The sequence below is a fragment of the Tenebrio molitor genome, chromosome 4, assembly GCF_963966145.1.
Source record: "Tenebrio molitor chromosome 4, icTenMoli1.1, whole genome shotgun sequence".
NCBI lineage: Eukaryota > Metazoa > Arthropoda > Insecta > Coleoptera > Tenebrionidae > Tenebrio > Tenebrio molitor.
In genome coordinates, this window is record NC_091049.1 from 18219307 (window position 1) to 18241364 (window position 22058).

Here is a 22058-nt window from a genome sequence, read left to right on the forward strand (position 1 = left end):
GTCCGTGTCAATTAATTTTCCTTTCCGTATTTAACTGTTGCTAATTCAATTTTTCTAAATAAAAAAAAATAGGTATCTGCTTTAAAACAATGTGTCAAACTTATCGAACGATCCATTGAATTTGTTATTAAAGTTGGCGTTGGAACTGAAGCCGTAGGCCTTTTTGAATCGATACACTTATTTGTGGCATCTAAAGTTCCGATCAAATCATGTTACAAATTGCTATCAGTGAAGTTAAACGAAGGGCCAGTTTGTGCTTAGAACAATATGTTGTAACATTTTTTAATAAAAAACATTACCATTGTAATTTTTCTCTTAATCCCTCGAATCCTTATTTCGCCATTTTCTGTTTTACAATTGTCATTAAATGTTACGTTTGTCGCGATAATTCAAAACTAAGTAAAATAGACATGCCTTGACAGTTCCAGCGCCTATTTTAATAACAAATTCAATTGATTGCATGATTAGCTGTTGACTTGACTGTGCACAGGTGGATTTCACTGAACAATAATGGTGTATTCTTATAGAACAATATTCAGAGAAGACAGAAATTTACCTAGTTTACTAGGTGTTTCCGAGATGAAAACGCACGGATCAGGTTTTGACTCCTATGTTGCTCCAGATGATAAACAGGAATATCTCGGAAGTTGAGGAGCAACATCTACTTGGAAAGCACATGTAGGCTTAAAATAAAAAACGAAAGAGCATGGCATGTCAGGATGGTGTTCTCAACACTATTGCTTATCGACGAGCTGTGCTCAAGCAAGTGATAATGAGCCCGGCGGAATTGAAAATGCAACCCACAATACATTTCCAAAGTTATCTTGGCTATTTTAAATATTGTATTGTTTTAAAAAGAAATTACCGGGTGATCAAGAAGGACTGTTTAAGTTGGCAGTACAATTAAGAAAATTTTTTAATTCGGTTATTTATAACAGTGCAACCGGATATGTTTTGTTGGTTTATTTGACAAATATCTGATGTAGGTATAGCATTAACAACGACAAGCCATCAACAACCGAAAGTTACTCCTGTTATACGATTTAAAATATAATTCAGTGTTACCAACTTAAACAGTCCTTCTTGATCACCCCGTATTATTAACTGACAAAAATATTCACCAGCTATTAGCGGACGTAATTTTTAATTTATGATCGCCAACAGATTTGAAACACAATATATTCCCAGCAACTTTTTCGGATATACCCATCACATTTGTTCTTAATTTGTTGAGAGCTTGTTTATACAAATGTACAAATTTAGATCAACGAACTCTAGATTAATATGCTCTGTAAATTTCCTATAGCTGCTCGCTGCTGAAATTCACCTTTTTCGTTACCACTCCGCCTTTTTGCAACCTGGTGCAATAGTTTTTACTAAAACTGAAGTTACGAAAACACCACAACTACAAGTAACAATCCCATAAAAATACATTCAATAAACATTTTACCTCTTACAATATTGTGTTAGGTCAGGTCAATGTTTTAAACATATTTGTTTTATTCATAATAAATGAAGTTACATTACAATTTTCCATCATTTCCATACAAAATTATCAGTGTAGTTCCCTTTACCATTTGGTTCCAACATCAATGTAATTATAACATTCTCACATTGACATCCATATTTATAAATTTAAGTAAACCACGTACGTGCCTAAGCAAAAAATAGTTATGAGAAACTATTTTGAACGTTATCAATCACAAACTATTTTGCGTGACATAATTAACTAACATCAAAATAAACTAAATCCCTATCTGTTTATGATGAAGAAAATTAATTAAAATCAATAAAACATAATAGAAAAATCCAAGTGTTAACATGATATTCAACAGTTTATCCACGTAGAATATTCTGTAAGTTTAGAAAAATTAGTTTCTCTTTAGCCATTTAGAAGACTACTTACACTCTCATACGTTTTAAAGCCAATGGAACATCTTCGTCTTTATCTTTCAAAATATAACGACGAGCACCTCTTATCGCATCAGTGAAATAATCTTTCAGATTAAAGTTTTCCAAATCTGATTTAAAAATCGTTTTTTCGGTCGAGTTCAAAAATTTTTGAGCAGTCCGTAGATTTTCTTTATTAAATAACCAACTTCTACTCGTGTAGTATTCTAAAATTTGGTAACCCTTCCAGATCTTTTTCTGAACCCTTACCAAACTGAAAATTTTTCGCGGTTAAGCTTAAAACCACATACATTTATGGATATGCGTACAATGGTTTGTATCCAAGAATATAAAGAAATGGATCTAACAATAACGCCGGTAATAATTGGTAAAAAACGAAAATGATGATGTGATGAAGACGCATTTGCCTTATTGAACCACCGGGACACCAAAGAAATGAATTAAATGGAAGTTCTGTGGTGATGATTTCTTTCCCCGTTTCGCACATATCTTCAAAAGTTACTTGAATTTCATTTGAAGAAGTCAAATTGTAAACTCGTCGAGATCTGAAATATGTAATTTATTCTCTAATAATATCAGGAGTTCATTCAAGTTCATTCTCAAAGTACACTTTGAAGAGTCGATTGTGAATGCACCACGGATTGCAGGTTGAGGTTATGGATCAGCTGTTTAAATCTAACCTTACTTTTTACGTTGTTTGTGTTTTTACTCTACAGACTAACGAGTGGTGCGTTCACAATCGACTCTTCAAGTTGGCTTTGCTTTATTTTTTAAAAGACAACAACATCGTAAATTAAGTTGGTTAGACAAAGACAGCGGCAAAGATCAAAGCCAATTTGATGAACTTTTCAATTGAACACGCGTTAGATATTATTACATCTAGGTTAAAGACAAAACAATTTCATCAATGTACTTACCTATGGGTTATAAAATCAAAAGCAGTACAGAGTAAACCATTAATTAAGATGTCGACAGGTATAATGTCAAAATACTGATCCTTTTTCCCGTGCATTGTTCTAATAACCCCTTTTCCAGCTCCTACAAGAAATCCTGTTGGTCCATTAAGATTATCTGTCCAACCTGGAAATGGATCTTTCCAGATGGGGGTCACTAAAAGTACAAGCTTTTAAACAAATGATGAATTAACAGGGAAAGTTACCCGCAGATGGTCTTTGAATTATCACCGGCAAATTGTCCATTTGTTCGTCGACCAAAGCTTCTGCGAGTGCTTTGGTAAAACTATAATTGTTAGCTCTAACTCCTCTAATTTTCATCGCTATACTGTCCAAAACTTTCTCATTTATCCATTCACATGCTTCTATAATATGATGCGGATTAGTTGGAGCTTCATACGTCCTCTCATAGACAACTTCTCGATCTTCATGACAGAAAGCTGTAGAAACATAGCAGAATATCTACGACATAAAGATTAATCAATAATTGTACCAACAAGATATCAACTTACCATTAATTTCTTACATTCTTTGGCTAAAGCCAACATTAACTTTGTGCCTCTCACGTTAAGTAAAACGGCATTTTTTAAAGGCTCATCAAACTTGATTGAAGCACCTGAATGATAAATAATTTCAGTTTCTTCAATCAATTTTTTTCGATCGGCTTCAGCGAGATCCAAATTAGAGGCGGTTAGATCACCAGCAACAGCCTCAATTTTTTCGAAAAGAGTATCACCGTGTATTTTTTTGACAAGTTCGAAGAGCTTAAGTAAACAATATCACAGGGGTGTTTATTAAACTTTTTGACTTACTGGATCATTGAAAGTGTCTTTCAGACGTTCGAATCCACTTTTCGTTGTTTTTGGACGTATCAAGATATATATTTTCTTCACTTCGGGACACAACCGCAACAGTTTTTCAATCAGAACTTTTCCTAAGAAACCGGTCCCGCCTGTAATCAAGATAGTTTTGTTGGCAAATAGTTCTGAAATTCTGTTATTTTCTTTAGCCGACAATTGCGCCATTTCTATCGAGTTCATTCTGCTCTACTACCTACTGATAAAAACTGAAAAGTGCTAATATACAAATGTATGTGAAAAACATGTGCATAAATCTAATTTTCAAATGTACACTTCATTTAAAACTCATTTACACATAATTGATTCCAGAATAGACTTAATATTAAACAAAAATGTACCGGTAAAATTTGTTTGATGCTAATTAATAGGTATAAGGGCGCCACGCATACATTTTGTCAATTTGTTGTTATGTTATACATTATACAATGTGATCAAAAAGAATACAAATGAGAGCAGGCGTTGCAAATTATCGATCATGTCGTAGCGGAATTTTATACAAATGGGCATAGACAATTTTTAGCCTCAAACGCTACTTTATAATAAATCATACTTCATGAATTTTAGACGTTGGCATTTAATTGTGTCTATTATTATTATCTGATAATGGAGAAAAATTATAAAATAGATAAGAGCAACATTTTACATTCTAAAGAATGGGTAATTTACTAGTTTTATTGCCAAACGCGACGCTACTAATTTTTTAGTGAAACGTCAAAGAAACGTCAACGTGTGCTGTTGTTAACCTAGAAAACAACTTTTTGATTTTGGCAAAGTTTACAGACGTTTACTGTAATTCTTCGACTTCGGACAATATTAATCTCGGAACTCGCGGACGTCATATATACAGGATGTTTGAAAATTGCTAGTACAAAAAAATACTGGTAATTGGTGATGTTGAGTTAAAGTCATCGGCAAAAAAAAATGTTTAATAAAAGTCCTGTAGTTTTCGAGATAAAAATTACTAAAAATTGGGTTAAAATTGTTAGTACCATTGTAAGTTGCCAAAATCTTGCAAAAAAATATTTATTTTTCATATTGTTGTATAGTTCTTCATTATCACGCTTGGTTACCAAGGTTTAAAAAATACTGCCCCGCCTGAGGCGTAAAATATGCTGGGATAGGGTTACTTTATCCCTTTTGTTTAAAAAAAAATAAAAATTGGTTTTTTGGATTTCTTAGGGCTTCTAGATGCCACAGTTTTTTTTTTTGTACTAGCAATTTTCAAACACCCTGTATTGTTAGGAGAGACACACTCTTTACAGATTCTCAAATAGTATATTATATCATTAAGAGTAGAAGTATCTCTTTTTGTGCTAAGCCCAGAGATTGAAGACCGAAACACAGTTGAGGTCGATATACACTATTGTTTTTATGAAAAGAAATAATTTTGTTTATATTTGTTTTAGAAAACCTTGTCAAATTATGATCCGTTTTCAGTTTCTTTGCAAAGCAAATGCAAATCTCCCAAGTTCTGTTATTACAATGAAAAACGTTGACAACGGCATTACTTGCTTCAACATTTTCTTTTCCAAGTTTTGTTTAAAAACTGAAGGCCTCATAAAACCCGATTTTGTTTGATTGTTCGACTTTAATCTACTCCTTAAAGTAATGAATGTAATTTTAAAACATTTCGCAGCTTGTTGAATTAATTTTGAACCATTCCCGTCAGTTTCACAACTTTATCAAGCGATTCGGCTTTCTACGGGGTTTTCTGGATTATTCGCAATATACAGGGCCTTTCACAACGCACGCTCCAGAGAAAACTGACACGTGCTGACGACAATAGGTTGCCCATAAACCTTTTAAGACAAGAAAAAGCAATGAATCTACTTGACAACAGACATGTTATTTTTTTCCTAACACTACTTAATATCTTATACTGTTTTTATGCTGCATTTGAGGTCACTCGTTATGTTTCCTATAAAATACGCTTTTCTCTATAAAATACGTCGTCAATAGCAACGTATTTTATAAGATTATAAAATAGGCAGATGCGTATTATTCAACTAACATTTTATTCATCATTTTTACACTAATTATTTCAAAAGTGAAAAGTACAATTATACCTAGAATTGGAAACTCAGGCCAGTAAGTACTTGAGCTAGAACTGCCACATTCCTCCCTACTGCTTAGCTTGCTGCTCTTGTTTATAAAATCTACTTCTTTGACTTCTGCTGTTTCATCCAATGCAAGCGTCCCACCACTGAAGACTTTTCTGGCAATCTTTACTTTCTCTTCAAATGATTCTTGTCGTAATGTGAATTAACTTTTCAATAAAATTCTACTTACTTACCTTCATATCAATAACAACCAAAATGACATCTTCAGTTACCTCCGTGATGCCTTTTTTATTCTTCCAGCCTGGTAAAAAGGGACAGATGATGCAACTTATCATAACAGAACTTAACCGTTATCTTCCACAATAAATAATTTTCATCACTAGCTTTTTTTAAAAATTAATTGATATGGTCTCGTGTCAATACATAAGACTTTTTCGCCTCATACCCATACTTTTTTTTCAAAAAAGGTACCAAATACAGAAACTTCGTTACATCAATGCCATCTCGTATGTTCAGCATGAGCTTCAACATTGAATACGTGCTCCATAAACTTAAACTTTTCAATATTTTTGATTTTTCCAGTAAATAGGCCAATACATACAACATTTTCCGACACCTTTTCAGATTCTTCTTGTTACACCAGTCTCTAAAGTCACTGTAACATTTTTCATACAGTCGTTTAGATTTTTCATGTATTAAATAATTGGATACTGCACAATTTATAATATTTTTCAACTATGCAAAAGTACAGGGAAATAAACAACGTAATTTTCTTCCGACATTTTTACACTTTTTTTTTTAATGAATTTTATTTATGTCATTTCAATAGCAACATGCCGACATGTAGGCCGACTTTATATTTATTGATAGTCAAGAAAATTTTACTCGTTCATTTTATAATTACAAATTTTCGGCTGCACACAAAATGTTGTGTACACCTTGGCTGCGAAATTTTTTAACATCCTCGAGATTGTTTTGCCTCGGCCGCAAGTGACTTCGGCGACAATTTTTCTCTCGCTACATTAAAGAACCATTTCGCAGCCTTGATATACAAATACTATTATAATGCTATACATATACAAATAAAACATACCTACATATTAAAATGTTGTTATTCAACCTTCAAATAAGAATATGCAATGCAACTACCCGAGTTCAATTAAACACAATAAAGAGTCAAGTTTATCTATATTAAAGTTTTCCAATCGCTGGTTAAACTTAATATAACAATAGTACCTTCTAAAATCATGCAACAAAAAAAATTACTTTGTTTCCAATATAGGTAATACTTATTCAAATGGAGAAATAGCTGCAGAACTTTGAATAATGCAATAGGATATCCGTATATTCATAATTTTATTCAAAATGGATTTCATTGCAAACGTTAAAGTTACATATCACAAAATATATGAAAAATGAACATTCTGATTAGAGCTGCAAAAACAATGGAAAAACGATGTATGCTTTGGCGTACGAAATATGTAAGTCTCGTGGACAGACTGAAAGTAACAATAAATACCGTGCCTTAAAAAAATCGAAATTAGAGTAGGCTGTGATTTTATTATGAAGTTGGCAACATGCAATTTTTAAAGACAGCACAGCAGTGACATTTGACAGCACAGTACACGTCTTTATTTTGATCGTGATATCTGATATGGAACCATTGACAACTGTCAGTGCCCAAAAGTCTACCAACCGTTAATAGACAAAATACATAAGTCACAGCCACCTCTAACTCCTAATTTATTTGAAGGCACGGTATTATTTGAGGAACATCATAAGCCTGGTGAATGGTCAGTACTCAGTAGTCAAGCTGGCGTCGGGCTTGAGAGTTGTCATTGCTTCACATAATTATTTATTTTCTCCTCATTACTTGGTAACAATATCCGTGATGACGTTAGTTAACGGCTAGGTCAAGGGTGAGAATGAAATTAACAAGCAATTGCTTAAAAATTTGCACCGTTCTTAAAGTAGACAAACTCTGTAGTACTGAATTGGTTTCACAAAACTGCGTAGAATACCCATCATTTTATTCAACACTATTTTATTCATCAGACTCCAGTTGTGTTTCCACAATTTAAAGATCCGTTTGCAAGAAAGACACAACCCCATGGTTCTACCACACCTCTGTTGATCGCCATTATTGTCGTTCCGGTTTGCCGATGCAAAAACTGACACCACTGGTTAAGGTACTCCGACACATTACTCCAAATGATCAAAAGAATTTGTTCTGAAAATTTTCAAACTAAATGAAAAGCTACTCTGTCAAAGGGGAAGGTCGATGATGTACCCGGTTATTTAGAATTTAGACCATGACTTTGAAAGGCAGGAAGAAAAATTAAGAACAACAAACGCCAAGGCGGAAAGAATCATTATTGCTTGGTGCATTTCAGACAGCCTTGAATTAGTGAAGGAATGCGAAACGGCACGACAAATTATTCAGAAAATGAAATTGAATTCCAAAAGACCGAAATTACATCATAATTATTATTGCGTAAAGAATTGTTAATTTTGAAACATAACGGCAATGAAAAATTAGAAACTTCTTTCATAACATTAAACTGGCTTGAAAATAAGAAGGATCTGATGCAAACCGAAGCAAAAGTAAAATAATATGTTGCTTACTGCTGGTAAGTCTACCAACAAGTCAGTATTAGGACTAGTGCATTTAAATATGTATATGTTATCCAATAAGATTTGCCACACAATAATAAAAAAACCGATTGATCATCTTTTGTTTTATCGAAAAGTCTTAGAGTGGCTCATACGCATATGTATACTTCCTATACACAGTCGTTTTATTGGTTGCCTACTTCTGGAAAAATCTATTAAAAATCAATTCATTATTATTATTAATAATTAATGCTTTATTTTCAATGGTAAAACCCATTTTACCACTTATTCTGGGATAATACTTGCTTACAATTACAGTGTATGTAAACTTTGGCGAAATCGGAAGGTTGTTTTCTAGGTTAATAACAGCACATCGTTGACGTTTCTTTGACATTTCCGCGAAAAATTTGGTTACCAGTGACGTCGCGTTTGGCAATACAGCTGGTAAATTACTCATTCTTAGGAATGTAAAATGTTGCTCTTGTTTATTTAATACAGTGTGGAACAAAATGATTGTCATCTAGTTTGCTCTGGAATTTTTACACATTTGTAAATATTCCTGCACCGCTCTACTTTTTTTTTGGAAGTGCCCAACTATTAGCTCTGTCAATAAATGTCATCAATCGAATTGACAATTGTTACAATTTACTAAATTGAATTAACAAACGTTGGTGGCCATTTTCAACACTAGCTGTGACTTGCTTTTGTTAGCTCCTTTTCAATTTCAATCTCAACTTTGCATTCATATCATCCCTTCGCAATAAATCACATTTGGAATATTTTGAGGTTAGCCTTCTTTTTTTTTGTAGAGCGGCATTTCGTATTTTTACAAGGGTAATGCAAAGGTAACTAGATGACAATCATTTTGTTCCACACTGTATATACATTTTCAAATAATAATAAAATGCACAATGCACTGTCAACATGACACAAACTTAAACATTACAGTTAAAAATAATTTTAAACCTTTAAGCTTTTTTCAATTAAAGTCGTTGGGTCGTGTTAAATATAGTAGGTATTATACACCTCAGGAGTGCATGAGTTTTACCCTCGGTGCTTTGTGGAACCCTCGGACTACAAACTGCACCTCGGGAAAAAAAAATGGAAAAAACATGTACCTATCTAAAAGGTTGAGTTGGTTATGCTTTTTTCCCCCGGGAGTAAAATTTACATACAAGGTCGAATTGGCTGTGATTTTTTTCCCAAGGGAGAAAAAGAGCCATTTTACTCCCTACAATCAGGAAGTAAAGTTACTCATTATATAGAGGGAGTGCAAAAAATATCTTGGTCTGTTGCGTGTTTAAAAAAGTCGTGAACGTATAATAATAATAAAGAAAATTTGTAATCAAGTTAGCCTTGGAGATGAAACCGTAGGTACGTCTTTTCCGATTGAAATGCTTATTTGTGAAATCTTTGAAGATCTTAATACAATTAATTTTAGTTGCTAAAAATTTGATATACTTCCTTTCTTAAACATACACGTCAAAAGTGTAATCTTAACATCTCATTTTTATCGTTAGGTAATTTAAATTTTAAATAAAATTCTCGGTAGGCATTTCGTTGAACTTGAACCACGGCTGCACATGTTTACATTAAACTTCTTCACCTTACCTTCGCACATTCATGTTTTTTCACTCATTCATGATTTCTCAAATGCTTTAGCTCTATGACACAATTTCTATATAAAATTATTTCCTTGAAGAACTTCACGTGTAGCTCCCCAAAAATGCCATTATCATTAGAGCATAAAGGAATAAAAGGGTGGAGCACAATTGCTAATTAATTAATTTTATATACCTACCACACAGTTAACGATATCATTATTTTTAAAATTAAGGTAAGAAACAGAATAATATGTTAGCTAGTATGTAGATACCTACAATAGCAACAGTTACGCTTCACTCTGTTAATTCTTGTACATCTTTTTCCATATTACACAACTGAAATTATTTTTCACTTTTCAGTGCATTTAAATAAAACCGTTATCTTATAGCTATTAAGACAACAAGTGTTTTACAGACGATTTAAAAATCGAGGTAGTAGTTTAAATCAGAGCGACCGCAGGGAGCGAGGATTTAATAGACCGAGTTAATAGTCGTGTTCGGCCTTGACAGGGTAAGTACCAACAGTTTGGAGATGGGTGTCGTAAATCTTACTTCTGGTTTGATTTGTGATTACGCACTTACAGTCTATTCCATTTAAGTATGCAGTATACAATAGCATAGGGACTATTTTCCCGTCGTTGATTGGTCAAAATGAGAGAAAAGTTTACACCAAGCAAAGTTCGATTTTTGATAACTGCTGTCAAATTTTGATATTTGATCGATTTTTTGGTTATTAGTGCCAAACTTATCGAGTTTTTGTATCAAACGCATCATTAGACTACAATTTTGTTATTAGAATACCACTACCGTAAGTTCCTTTATGACTTTTTTTTTGTTAATTTTGCTTGGAATGTACCATCGGCTGCATAGAAATCTAGTACATAGTACAGTGTCAAATCTTACTCTACCTGAATTTTTGGAAATTTAAGTTGTGTAAGGTTGCAAAGTGCCACGTTGCAACCGGTAGAAGATAGTGATAGTGTCAGCGGTGCATGAGAACAGAAATTATACTCCTAACTTGACATAAACGATAATTATGTAAATTTGGCTGTACTAGATTTCTATGCAGCCGATGGTATGTTTTCATTTGCCGCGTTCGCCAGTGTGAAATGTTCTCCATTCGAAGCGACGTCTACTGCATTCTTAAATGGAATGGACTGCAGTGTAACTATAGTCTTTGCCAAAACCAAATAACCACCAACACTGCATTTTATCCAGAAAATCAACCGGCAACGTTGTTTACTTAGATTTGATTGGTCTAGCATTTTAGTAATATTAAAATTGCCATTATACACTTAGTGTAATTTTGTTTTCACCAACTTAATTCAACAGGTGGTGGTTATTTGGGTTTGGCACGGCCTATACAGTCGCGGACAGAAAAAAGTAGGACAAGGGACAAGTCTTATTAAGAAATCTAATATCTGTTCACGTTGGAATGAACATCAGTGGTGCAAATGACCTGACCTGTTAGGTAGGTACTATGACAACTCATATGAAAGTTAATGCCAAATGTGTGCGATTTGCACCACCGATGTTCAATCCAACGTGAACAGGATATATAGTTGACTCAAGTTGCAAAAAACCACTTGTCATTTGCAACAGCATTTTTTCATAATAATATAACAAGACCTCCCTTTTTTTCGGAAAATTTTGATGACGAAAAGTTTGTTGCTTGGCACCAATTGTAAAAAAGTTGAAAAATAAAGTTTAGATCTACGTTGCTATAGTTATTTAGTCATTCATAACGGCCGCTCCCGCTCATAACGGACACCCTTAACGGACTCCGGCCGTTATGAGGTTGTTTACATGGTGACAAACAGTCCGGAAAGCTACCTTTAACAACTAGATATTACAAAAAATACTATAATAGTAACCATAGAAAAAGTACATAGAAAAACACACTGGGCCGTATGATTTCCCTTTCATTAAATTTAAAAATAGTTTTGTCTCTATTTAACATAGTGCTTGGCATATACTCTCACTTTGTCTAATCCACTCTAATCAATTATTTAGCTAGTGAAAAGCTTAACGAATTCCAGAACCAGGTATGAGTATACTTTTGACGCACATTTACATTGAATTTCCATAATAAATAAAATTAACCTTTCGTTGATTTTTTATTTATTGTTTTTGTTTTCCTAAGAATCTGAAACTATGAAGTTCCGTCAAGGATAACTCGTACACGAATTATGGGATGGTTGTAGGGAAAAATTGTAACACAGCATATGCAACCAACTATTCACCATTACATGTCCTCTTTTCCAGTTTGTGATTTTTCCATAAAGTTCTACATAGTAAAAATATACATATATTTACTTTATGTACTTCTTTTCAATTAAATATACTGAAATTCATCTACGCTCTTGAGCCGTTAATTGAAAATTATTTTCACTTTAATTTGAAAATTTTAAATTTAACATTATAATCATTGATTACTTTAATGTGTGTAACATTAGGTTATTCATGAAAGCACTTAAAAAATGTAAGAAAATACCAACTTTTCCACTTCTAATAGCATACCATATTGCTATTAATAATAACTAAATACCTCAATATACTTGCAACAATTTAATCACTACTGATTACTACATTATCACAGACAAATTTACTGAAGACACGATTAATTTTCTAAAGAAGGTGACACATTTGTACCCAATACATTTGCTTTGTAGCGAAGCTTTTCCACGTTTGCTGCAGAGTCGAGAGACTCGTTTGTACTCAATCTGTCACTTCGTGATTCTTTTATTGACTCTGAAATCAATATTTCATATTATTTCACAGTAACATATGATTTGTATTTAATAACTTACGATTATATGGTGTGTATTTGTCTGAGAAAATGTTTTCTAAATTATAACCTACAACACCTACAAGGGCTGCGAATGGTAGCGTTATATACGGTGCATATACCCTCAAAGTTCTGATTAGTAAAGGCCACATTTGGAACTAATTATTGCTAATCTCGTCAACATACAACGCAATGTTTTTACCAAACGACACCGTCAATGTTAACCTGACAATTGCTGACAATGACAGATAAAGATAAATATGCAACATTACAAACACAGGAGCGCGTTCATAAAATATGGGCGAAGGGAGAGTGTGGGAAATATCCTGGCAGATATAGTCCATGTAATACACCAAGTCAGTAAAATGAAAGCTTATATTTTTAATTATAAAATTCATGTGCATGAAATTATGTTATGCAAGATATTCTATAAAACAACAAGATTTAATTAAAGTCTATTTTTTCCTGGTAGGCGCGTGCGTGCGCATCTCCGAAAGGTAGAATCACATAGCTAAAATTTTTAGCAGGATGCAGGAATTATTAGTATTTTTGGTTGCATATTATCGAGGGGGATCAGTATTTGTTGGTAAACAAAAAAGTTTATGAATAAACTCGTGGAAAAATTGATAACAAATATTATATGTACATTTTTTATTTTATACATACAGGAGTTAAATTGGGTACAAAACAACTCGATACTTTTGGATGCAATCGTTAATTTAAAAAAAAAAATAAAATAAAATAATCATCAGCGCACTTTTCACTTATAATTACACGAGAGCTTTTTTTTGTCGAAGTAAACTTGACATTTCAATGAGAATTTTGTTGCCTGGCAATTTAACGAAAAAAACTGCCTCCGAAAAAATTACGAGTCCGTAGGACGAGTAATTTTTTCTGACAGAGATATATACGTTTTTTTGCTGTACCTAGTTGTCCGTTTTATCCCTCTACGGTTTTATCCAAAATTTTTATGTTAGAAAAGGATATTTTACTGACTTGGGGCATTACATGGACTTTACGTGGCAGCGTGGCAGTGTCACTCCGGCATTATGAACGGAATCGGGTAAACATGCGTTCTTTGTTTTTGTAAATGTCAACAGTATCAACTCACACTTAATTGTCATTTATTTAACCACCTGATTAAATGAAGATCAACAGATTGAAAATGCAATTTGACGAAAGAAAAAGAAAATTACCTAATTATTTCTGGTGCAATTTATTCTGCAAAAATAGTAGATTACACACCGAGGTGGAAGTGTTTCATTCCTGTCGAGAGCTAAGATAGTTTACCAAGGCGTAGCCGAGGTGAACTAATGCTCGAGACAGGACTGAAACACATTCCCACCGAGGTTTGTATACTATTTTATTAGGAATCATTACATTTTCAGCAAATAGACAATTAATTTGATGCAGTTTCATTTCTAGTACTGTTTTTCGACTTTCAGTAAGTACAGATAGAGACACGGAATTTCGGGCATCATTTTTCTGTCACTTCAAAAAATTGCGATGTACCTAAATCACTCTTTATTGTCAACGTGACATTCAAAAGTCAAATTTTGAAATATATTTTCTGTTCACGTCAATCGCATGTCAATCAAAATCGTCGCAAACGGTAAAATTGAGGTTAATAATGTAAAGCCTACTTTACATTTTTTGACGGTATATTGACAGTGATGCCCGAAATTCCGTGTCTCGAATTGTACGCCACTGAAAAAACATTTTAACAGGGCCGAAAGTGGCGTATTACTGACCAAGAGAGGGAAGTAAAGATAAAAAGGAATGGTTAACTTTCCGCCCTCGTATAAGGTTAAGAATGTGCATATTACAATACGATTCCGAATAAAACTTTTTTCCGGTTGTTATCACCGGATTCAATACAGGAAGAGGAAGAAGAGGATATAAAATGGTTGCACAAGGAATACCTTTAAGAATTGTTGGATATGTTGAACGGATTGTACCGGGGTAAACCAACAAACAATTTCAAACGCATTTCCGGGTCAGCCGTTCCAGTTTCGAAAAGTTTGTCCCCATTATTGAAAACATGATTAAAAAATGTATAAGAACATGGGTCATTGTTTACTTTACCTACTTGTGGAATTTTCGCGTTTTTCTGGCCAGACACCCTAGAGCGTCCTCTTACATCGTTTCCCACCACTCAAACCTTGTGCAAATGAATTTTCCTTTCCCTTTAGTTATACTAAGACATTGACGCGACAAGAGAGAAAAACAAGGGCATTTGCACAAGGTTTGAGTGGTGGGAAACGATGTAGGGGATGCCCTAATAGTCCGAGAGCCAGGGGTGTATTTCAACTAATAATTTAATACCGGCTGATTTTTATGCTCATAACAGAACTCATATAGTGCAGGGCCGAACGTAGCGTCAGCTGCTCCAGTAGCAATGGGGGTGGCGGAGGGAAGGTGCCAAACCTATAAAAAAAAACCGGTTTTTTAAATTATTTTATACCGCATAATTTTTTTTTACATGATTGATCACAACTATGAATTTAAGTATGAGAATAATGGTTAGCTGTAAGTATGAGGGTGGTAAGACCGTCAGTCAACACGATAAAGGGACTACTGCGCTCAAATATCCAAGCGGCCGGCGCGGCGTACGATATTCTTTTATTCTTTATGACTCAACTGACGGTCTTTACCCCAAAATTCATCTCGCTGATTATCGTTTTTATATTTTCTATTATTTATACTATCGCTTACTTCAATATCACATGGTTTTTTAACAATTTAACAAAGGTTCACTACTCCGAACATACAGTAATGCCATCATTTCTTTATTTTATTTGTATATTGTATATTTTCATAGGTAGTAATGGCAGGAGGAAATTAATTTTTAGTGATTTATAAGCGTTGCATTGGTAATTTTTTTTTATAATATACAGGGTGTCTCAAAAATGGCGTACTAACGGTGCACTACGGTGTAGAAGAGATTACCGTAAACGTCAGAAAAATTTAAAAAAAATTCTATTAGACTTATTTTCTGATTTGGCGGTCTTTGAAAGTGTCACTTAACAGGTGAATTATTTTGAAATATACGTATGAAATTGTTATAGCAGCTACCTCTCATCACAAAGTACAAGATCACTCACTACCAATATCTAATCTTGCATAATAGAGAATTTAGAAGCTTTGGAAATCGAAAAAATTATTTTAAATCCACTACGGTAACATTTCAAGGTAATGATCTACGAATATATCTTTGTTTACATTGTATTACCGTTAATAATAATAATAAAAATAATTGATTTTTTTGTCGCAAACATTTTTTCCATATTTTTTTCATGTACATTTAAACATCCTCGATAAGGTAGTAAGTAGTTTGTACGCCATTTTTGGGACAGCCTGTATATATTTTGTAAGTGTACATATTGTATACAGTATGTCCCCGGATAGGTGAAACGACTCTTGTAAAAGATAAAAAAATCTCGATTTAAATTTTTATTTTCTGGGGTTTAGCCCTGCTTGTTTAGAGACCACCTAATTTCTAACATAATTTTAGTTTTGGAAAATCAAGTATGCCTTGGAAATTGAAAAAAAACTATTTTTCTGTAGAGTAAAGTGCCATTAATGTGGAAAGTACGACAAAAAGTTATTAAGAAAAGTTGTTTAGAATCAACGTCTAGATCCCTATACCAAATTTCAAAATCATCGGCCAACTATAAGTATAATTTTTATTTTTTTTTTCCAAGATAATTGTTCATTAAAGTAACAGATACGTCAAATAGTATATTATAATATAAGTAGTAAAATGAATGTGTGTTTTCACTAGTCGTAAGTTATTTTACTACGTAGGTATATTATACGCTACTTTTTGCAATTTTGAATTAAAATAGCACAAATCTTGACAAATTTTATTATACAGGGTATCCCAAAATTGGCGTACAAACTACTTACTACCTTATCGAGAATGCTTAAATGTACATGAAAAAAATATGGAAAAAATGTTATTAATATAATACTTAATGCTTTCGATTTTCCGTCAAAAAAATTAAAAATTCAAGGATTCATGGACTAATCAGCCAATCGTTTTCGTCAAAATCATTTTCTTCAGAAATTAATAAAACGAGAAGGAAAACTGAAGAAATTAATAACACTCCTTCTAATTCCACGGATTATGAGAAGCAATTCGGATCTCAAGATAATCATTCTAGAGGACCACAAAGATTAAATTCTAATTTGTGTCATGGAAAATCTTTTAAGGATAATTCCAGATTGGAAATTCAGGTAGATAAGTATCATACAAGTAGTAACCTACCAACTTCTTCTAATTTCTCTTCAACCGTTTCTATCACAAACTTGCTTATTAATTTAAAACATCAGCTACCAACTATTAGAAGATTACCAAAAGCTTGCAGACATTTTGCTGCAGATAAATTAAGTTCTATTATTAATAATTGTCTTTCGACCAAATTAATCTCTTCATTTGAGAATCTTTTGCTTTTCTCCTATAGAGCTTTCAATGTAGCCGAGAAATCTGATAAATCATTGAATAAGCATATAAAAGAAAATCTTTCTAATTTTGAAGTACCTCAAATACGAACCACTTCTAAGAGACGAACACATTTATCACTAGCTAAGAAAGTGGAAGCAAAAGTAGCCAATTTTGATATCAAAGGAGCTGTTAAATTATTATCCTCGGATGACTCATTAGCTTCATTCAATGAAGATGTTGCTGAAGAATTAAAAAAAAACACCCTTCACGATCTCGCAAACTTTTTTTTCCAGACGCTTTCAAACCAGGAGACTTTTCTTTAATAGTCAATGAGCAAAACGTTCGAGAAGCTATCAGTTCCTCTCCTGTCGGTTCTTCAACAGGTTTAGATGGCATGAGACCACAATACTTGAAAGATATTATATCTTTGTTAGCGGGCGAAACAGGTCAGCGGGCACTAAGAGCTTTAACAAAACTGTGCAATTTTTTATTGTCTGGCCAACTTCCTTCAGAAATTTGTCATGTATTATATGGTGCGTCTTTATGCGCCCTTCATAACAAAGATGGAGGAATTAGACCGATCGCTATAGGAAACTGTTTACGAAGATTGACTTCAAAGCTAGCTTGTTTTCAAAATCGTAATATTGTAAATTCGTATTTATCTCCACATCAACTTGGAGTGGCAACTAAGCTAGGATGCGAAGCAGCAATTCATACCACACGAACCTTTGTTAATAACGACCAAAACGCCAAAACCGTGGCAAAGTTCTTCTTAAATTAGATTTCAAAAACGCATTTAACTCAGTCGAACGAGATTGTATTCTAAAAGAAGTCCAATGTCATACCCCACTTCTTTACCCTTATCTTTATCAATGCTATAGGAATCCTTCAACTTTATTTTTTGGTGATTTCTTCTTCTGTTGGAGCTCAATAAGGAGATCCTTGTGGTCCTATGATTTTTAGTCTTGCCATTCAACCAATTATTTTATTCTGAACTGAATATTTGGTATTTAGATGATGGAACCTTAGCTGATTCCCCTGAAGTAGTTTTGTCCGACTTTAAGAAAGTTATCAATTTATCCAGAAAAATTGGTCTTGAATTAAACTTTAACAAATGCTAGATCTTTTGCTGTTCTGGAGACACAAATTTAAAAGTCATAAAGGAATTTCAAAATTTAGCACCAGGTATTAAAATTTGTGACCGAGGAAGTTTATCTCTTTTAGGCTTTCTAATCTTTGACCAAGGCTTCAAAAACACTGTCGAAATATCGTGTGTTCAAATGAAATCCTGGGCTGAGTAGGCGTTGGAAAAATTAAACCGTCTAGAACAGTGTAAAGTTTGAACTTCCCGCCGTTTGACACGAATGACATTTGTTTATGTTTAATCGCAACATAATTAAACATGTTTGTTTTCAGCAAAGGGTGCCCTTAGATATTTGCTTCGAAAATAGGAATCGCTACGTTATTCTATTTTTGATGTAAAACATTGCAAAGAAAGAAAAAAAAAGAAAAACATTTTGGCTCTAAATTTTAGGTTAGCTGTCAACATGCTCCAATTAATCTACGCTTTAAAAAAGCACAACAATTGACGGTTTCCAACGCCTTCCCAGCCCAGGATTTCATTTGAACACTCGATAGTATATTATATACCAAGGTGGAGAAGTTCATGATTATAGCCAGAGCGCCAAGATTAGAACCCGAGGCGCGCCGAGGGTTGTAAGGCGCGAAGGCTATAAGGGACTTCTCCACCGTGGTTTATATACTATTTTTTTCACTACTAGATACGTTAAAACCCTTTCGGATAATAATTATTAATCACATTATTTTGTCGGATGCGACGGGTCCGAGTTGTCACTTCTTGACAGTTGGTATGAAAATCGTCTACGTTAACCAATGAAATAGACGACAATCTTTCGTTGCTAGGTGACGGTTGTTCCATTATTCACCACTGGTTAATAATGAAAAATTATTTACTTGTCACTGGGCCAACGTAGAAAAACGAAACTTCTCAGTGTTCTATGACAACCGATAACGCTAGACTTTATTACTAGTAGTGAAAAAAAACTATTATTACAGTTGAGAATCTTTTAAATAAAGCTGAATTTCTTAGCAGACACGTGGTTTATACTTTAATCAAGAACTGTCTTTTCATACCAAAATTTAATTTTTTATTAAGAACAACTCCTTTCTGGAAATTTTCTAATTACGTTAATTCCATTGATTCTGATTCTTCTTTAAAGTCTTCTTTGGAAAAAATACTTAATTTACGTTTAAATAATTTACAATGGTGTCAGTCCACTTTACCGATTAGATTTGGTGGACTGGGAATTCGCCGCATTTCCGATATTTGCCTTCCTTCTTTTCCATCTTCAATGCATGGTGTTAAAAAGCTTGTTTCTCTATTGTTAAATTCAAAGGATAATGAGCTTATTACTCACCATTATGATGAAGCTTTAGCAGTCTGGGATGCAGAAAATGAGAACGAAAGACCAACAATCCCACAATTTCAGAAGAATTGGGATAATATCAATATCAAACGAATAATTGCCAATGACTGAATCTTTAATTAACCTAGAGACTTGGCTCGTTCTAAGGCTTTGCAATGCAGAGAATCAGGATCTTGGTTACATGCAATACCTTCTCCTAATATTGATACTCTTTTAGATAACACTTCCTTCCAAGTTTGTATTTGTTTAAGATTGGGTTGTAATCTTTGTACACCTCATATTTGCAAATGCAATGCAAAAGTTGACGAAATTGGCATTCACAATCTAAGTTGTTCCAAAAGCAGTGATAGATTTTCAAGACACACTGAAATTAATTCTATTATCAACCGGTCTTTGACTTCTATTCATGTTAATTCAACTTTAGAACCAAACGGACTATCTCGGGATGACGGAAAATGCCCTGATGGGATGACTTTAGTACCGTGGATTAAAGGTCAACCTTTGGTTTGGGACGTTACTGTCGTAGATACACTTGCAGACAGTTACGTATTGAAAACATTTGAAGTCTCAGGTTTTGCCGCTGAAATGGCTTGCAAACGCAAACATAGCAAATATAGTTCAATTATTTCGTCAAACTACATATTTAAAGGTTTAGCCTTTGAAACCATAGGCCCTTGGTGCAAAGAAACAATCGATTTCATTATTGTCATTGGAGACCGACTTATCACGGAATCAGGGGATTCAAAATCTAAGAAATTCCTTTTTGAGAGGATTTCCTTTGCCATTCAACGTGGAAACGCTGCAAGCATTCGGGGTACTTTTCCAGATTCCGCATTATTATTGGAAATTTTTGCATTGTAAATTAAAAATGTCATGTAATTATTGTAAAATGAATAAAAATGTAATAAAATAAAATAATATTTTTATTTTTATTATTATTATTAACGGTAATGCAATGTAAACAAAGATATATTCGTACATCATTACCTTGCAATGTTACCGTAGTGGATTTAAAATATTTTTTTCAATTTCCAAAGCTTCTAAATTCCCTATTATCCAGGATTAAATATTGGTAGTGACTGATCTTGTACTTTGTGATAATATGTAAGTACGACTAGAGGTAGCTGTCATGACAATTTCATACATATATTTCAAAATAATTGACGTGTTGAGTGCCACTTTCAAAGACCGCCAAATCAGCAAATAAGTCCAATAGAATTTTTTTTAAATTTTTCTGACGTTTACGGTAATCTCTTCTACACCGTAGTGCACCGTTAGTACGCCATTTTTGGGACATCCTGTATACTGTCATGCTTTTTGACAAATAATAACCAATTTTTTGGTCGATGTCGAATAGTATATTAAAGAACGAGTTTTATAAGGGTTGATTTGACGCACGAGTCCCAAGTGTAGAAAACGACCCGTAGGGGAGTTTTGTATGGGACGAGTGCGCCAATGCCCTTATAAAACGAGTTTTTTAATATTATTTTTTAGAATTTGCACCCTTGTTTTAATTTTTAAATAAAAAAATTAAACTTTAACATTCTAGGGAAGTTTGTATTAATTGGTAATTCAAGGTAACGGATGCAACTACATCTGCAATATATGTTAAAAAGTAGAGTTTGAACATTAATATTGGAAGTTTTTTGGTGTAAATGACAATAATACACTCAAATATTGATATCAATTTTCTTAGAGATTTATTAAACTACGAGTGCTTTAAGAGACAGCCATCAACGACTCCAAATTGAATACAATAATAGACCTATTAGAGACGCAGATTGGCAGATTCTAAAAAAGACTTTTCGATTCTGTTTTTTTTTTGTGTGGGGTGAAAAAAAGAAGGCTGTTTCGAAACTCAAAATGACAACTGTAACGTTCCGAATCGAAATTTTGTCTTTGAACTTGCTTATTTGTCTTTAAAATGTAGCAACAATTTATAGAGATTGCTGTTTTGAGGCGCCAGCATTTCTCTAAATTGGTTCTTACACCGGCAAATTTCAAAAATCACTGTAAAAACGTTCCGAATCGAAAATTTTACCTTTAAACAGCTCGTATCAATCGACTGAAAGCCGTAAGTTATTAATTTGCATGATTTATTGTACACTTGAAGGCGAAAATTTCAAAAATTCCTGTGTTTTAATGAGCGATATTACATGTCAAGATAGGCGGAATTTTGAAAACACCAACTGAAAGCTGCGCGCTGCCTCCGTGAGGCGGCGCGGCAGTCGTCAGAAAACGATATCGGACAAACGTATATCTACTAGATGTCAGTTTTCATATAAAATTGACAGACAAGTTTATTAATAAAAGATTACAAAAACCAATACGTTTAAATTTGAAATGTATGCCAGCTGTCAATAACGTCATTAAAA

The 22058-nt window shown here is 33.5% G+C and overlaps 2 protein-coding genes across 2 annotated transcripts; both read right to left on the reverse strand.

The window, feature by feature from the left end:
- Positions 1–1476: 1476 nt before the first annotated feature.
- LOC138129341 (putative fatty acyl-CoA reductase CG5065) lies at positions 1477–3944 on the reverse strand. The gene is made up of 7 exons (XM_069045626.1): positions 3677–3944; positions 3377–3628; positions 3071–3326; positions 2829–3021; positions 2220–2456; positions 1907–2164; positions 1477–1854 (listed from the first exon to the last, which is right to left on the reverse strand). Exons 1-7 carry the CDS (start codon positions 3902–3904, stop codon positions 1746–1748), a joined length of 1533 nt encoding a protein of 510 aa, XP_068901727.1. The 5' UTR covers positions 3905–3944; the 3' UTR covers positions 1477–1745.
- Positions 3945–12556: 8612 nt separating this feature from the next.
- LOC138128597 (small integral membrane protein 12-A) lies at positions 12557–13044 on the reverse strand. The gene is made up of 2 exons (XM_069044800.1): positions 12812–13044; positions 12557–12752 (listed from the first exon to the last, which is right to left on the reverse strand). The coding sequence occupies exons 1-2, from the start codon at positions 12939–12941 to the stop codon at positions 12622–12624; spliced, it is 261 nt and encodes an 86-aa protein (XP_068900901.1). The 5' UTR covers positions 12942–13044; the 3' UTR covers positions 12557–12621.
- Between the last annotated feature and the right edge of the window lie 9014 nt (positions 13045–22058).

Bases quoted from the DNA above. Each gene is read 5' to 3' on its own strand.
- LOC138129341 (XM_069045626.1), bottom strand. From the start codon at position 3,904: ATGAACTCGATAGAAATGGCGCAATTGTCGGCTAAAGAAAATAACAGA. The intron at 3,629-3,676 runs GTAAGTCAAAAA...TGTTTACTTAAG, and splicing joins AAGACACTTTCAATGATCCA to CTCTTCGAACTTGTCAAAAA. The intron at 3,022-3,070 runs GTAACTTTCCCT...TTGTACTTTTAG, and splicing joins AATTCAAAGACCATCTGCGG to TGACCCCCATCTGGAAAGAT.
- LOC138128597 (XM_069044800.1), bottom strand. From the start codon at position 12,941: ATGTGGCCTTTACTAATCAGAACTTTGAGGGTATATGCACCGTATATA. The intron at 12,753-12,811 runs GTAAGTTATTAA...TATTGATTTCAG, and splicing joins CAAATACACACCATATAATC to AGTCAATAAAAGAATCACGA.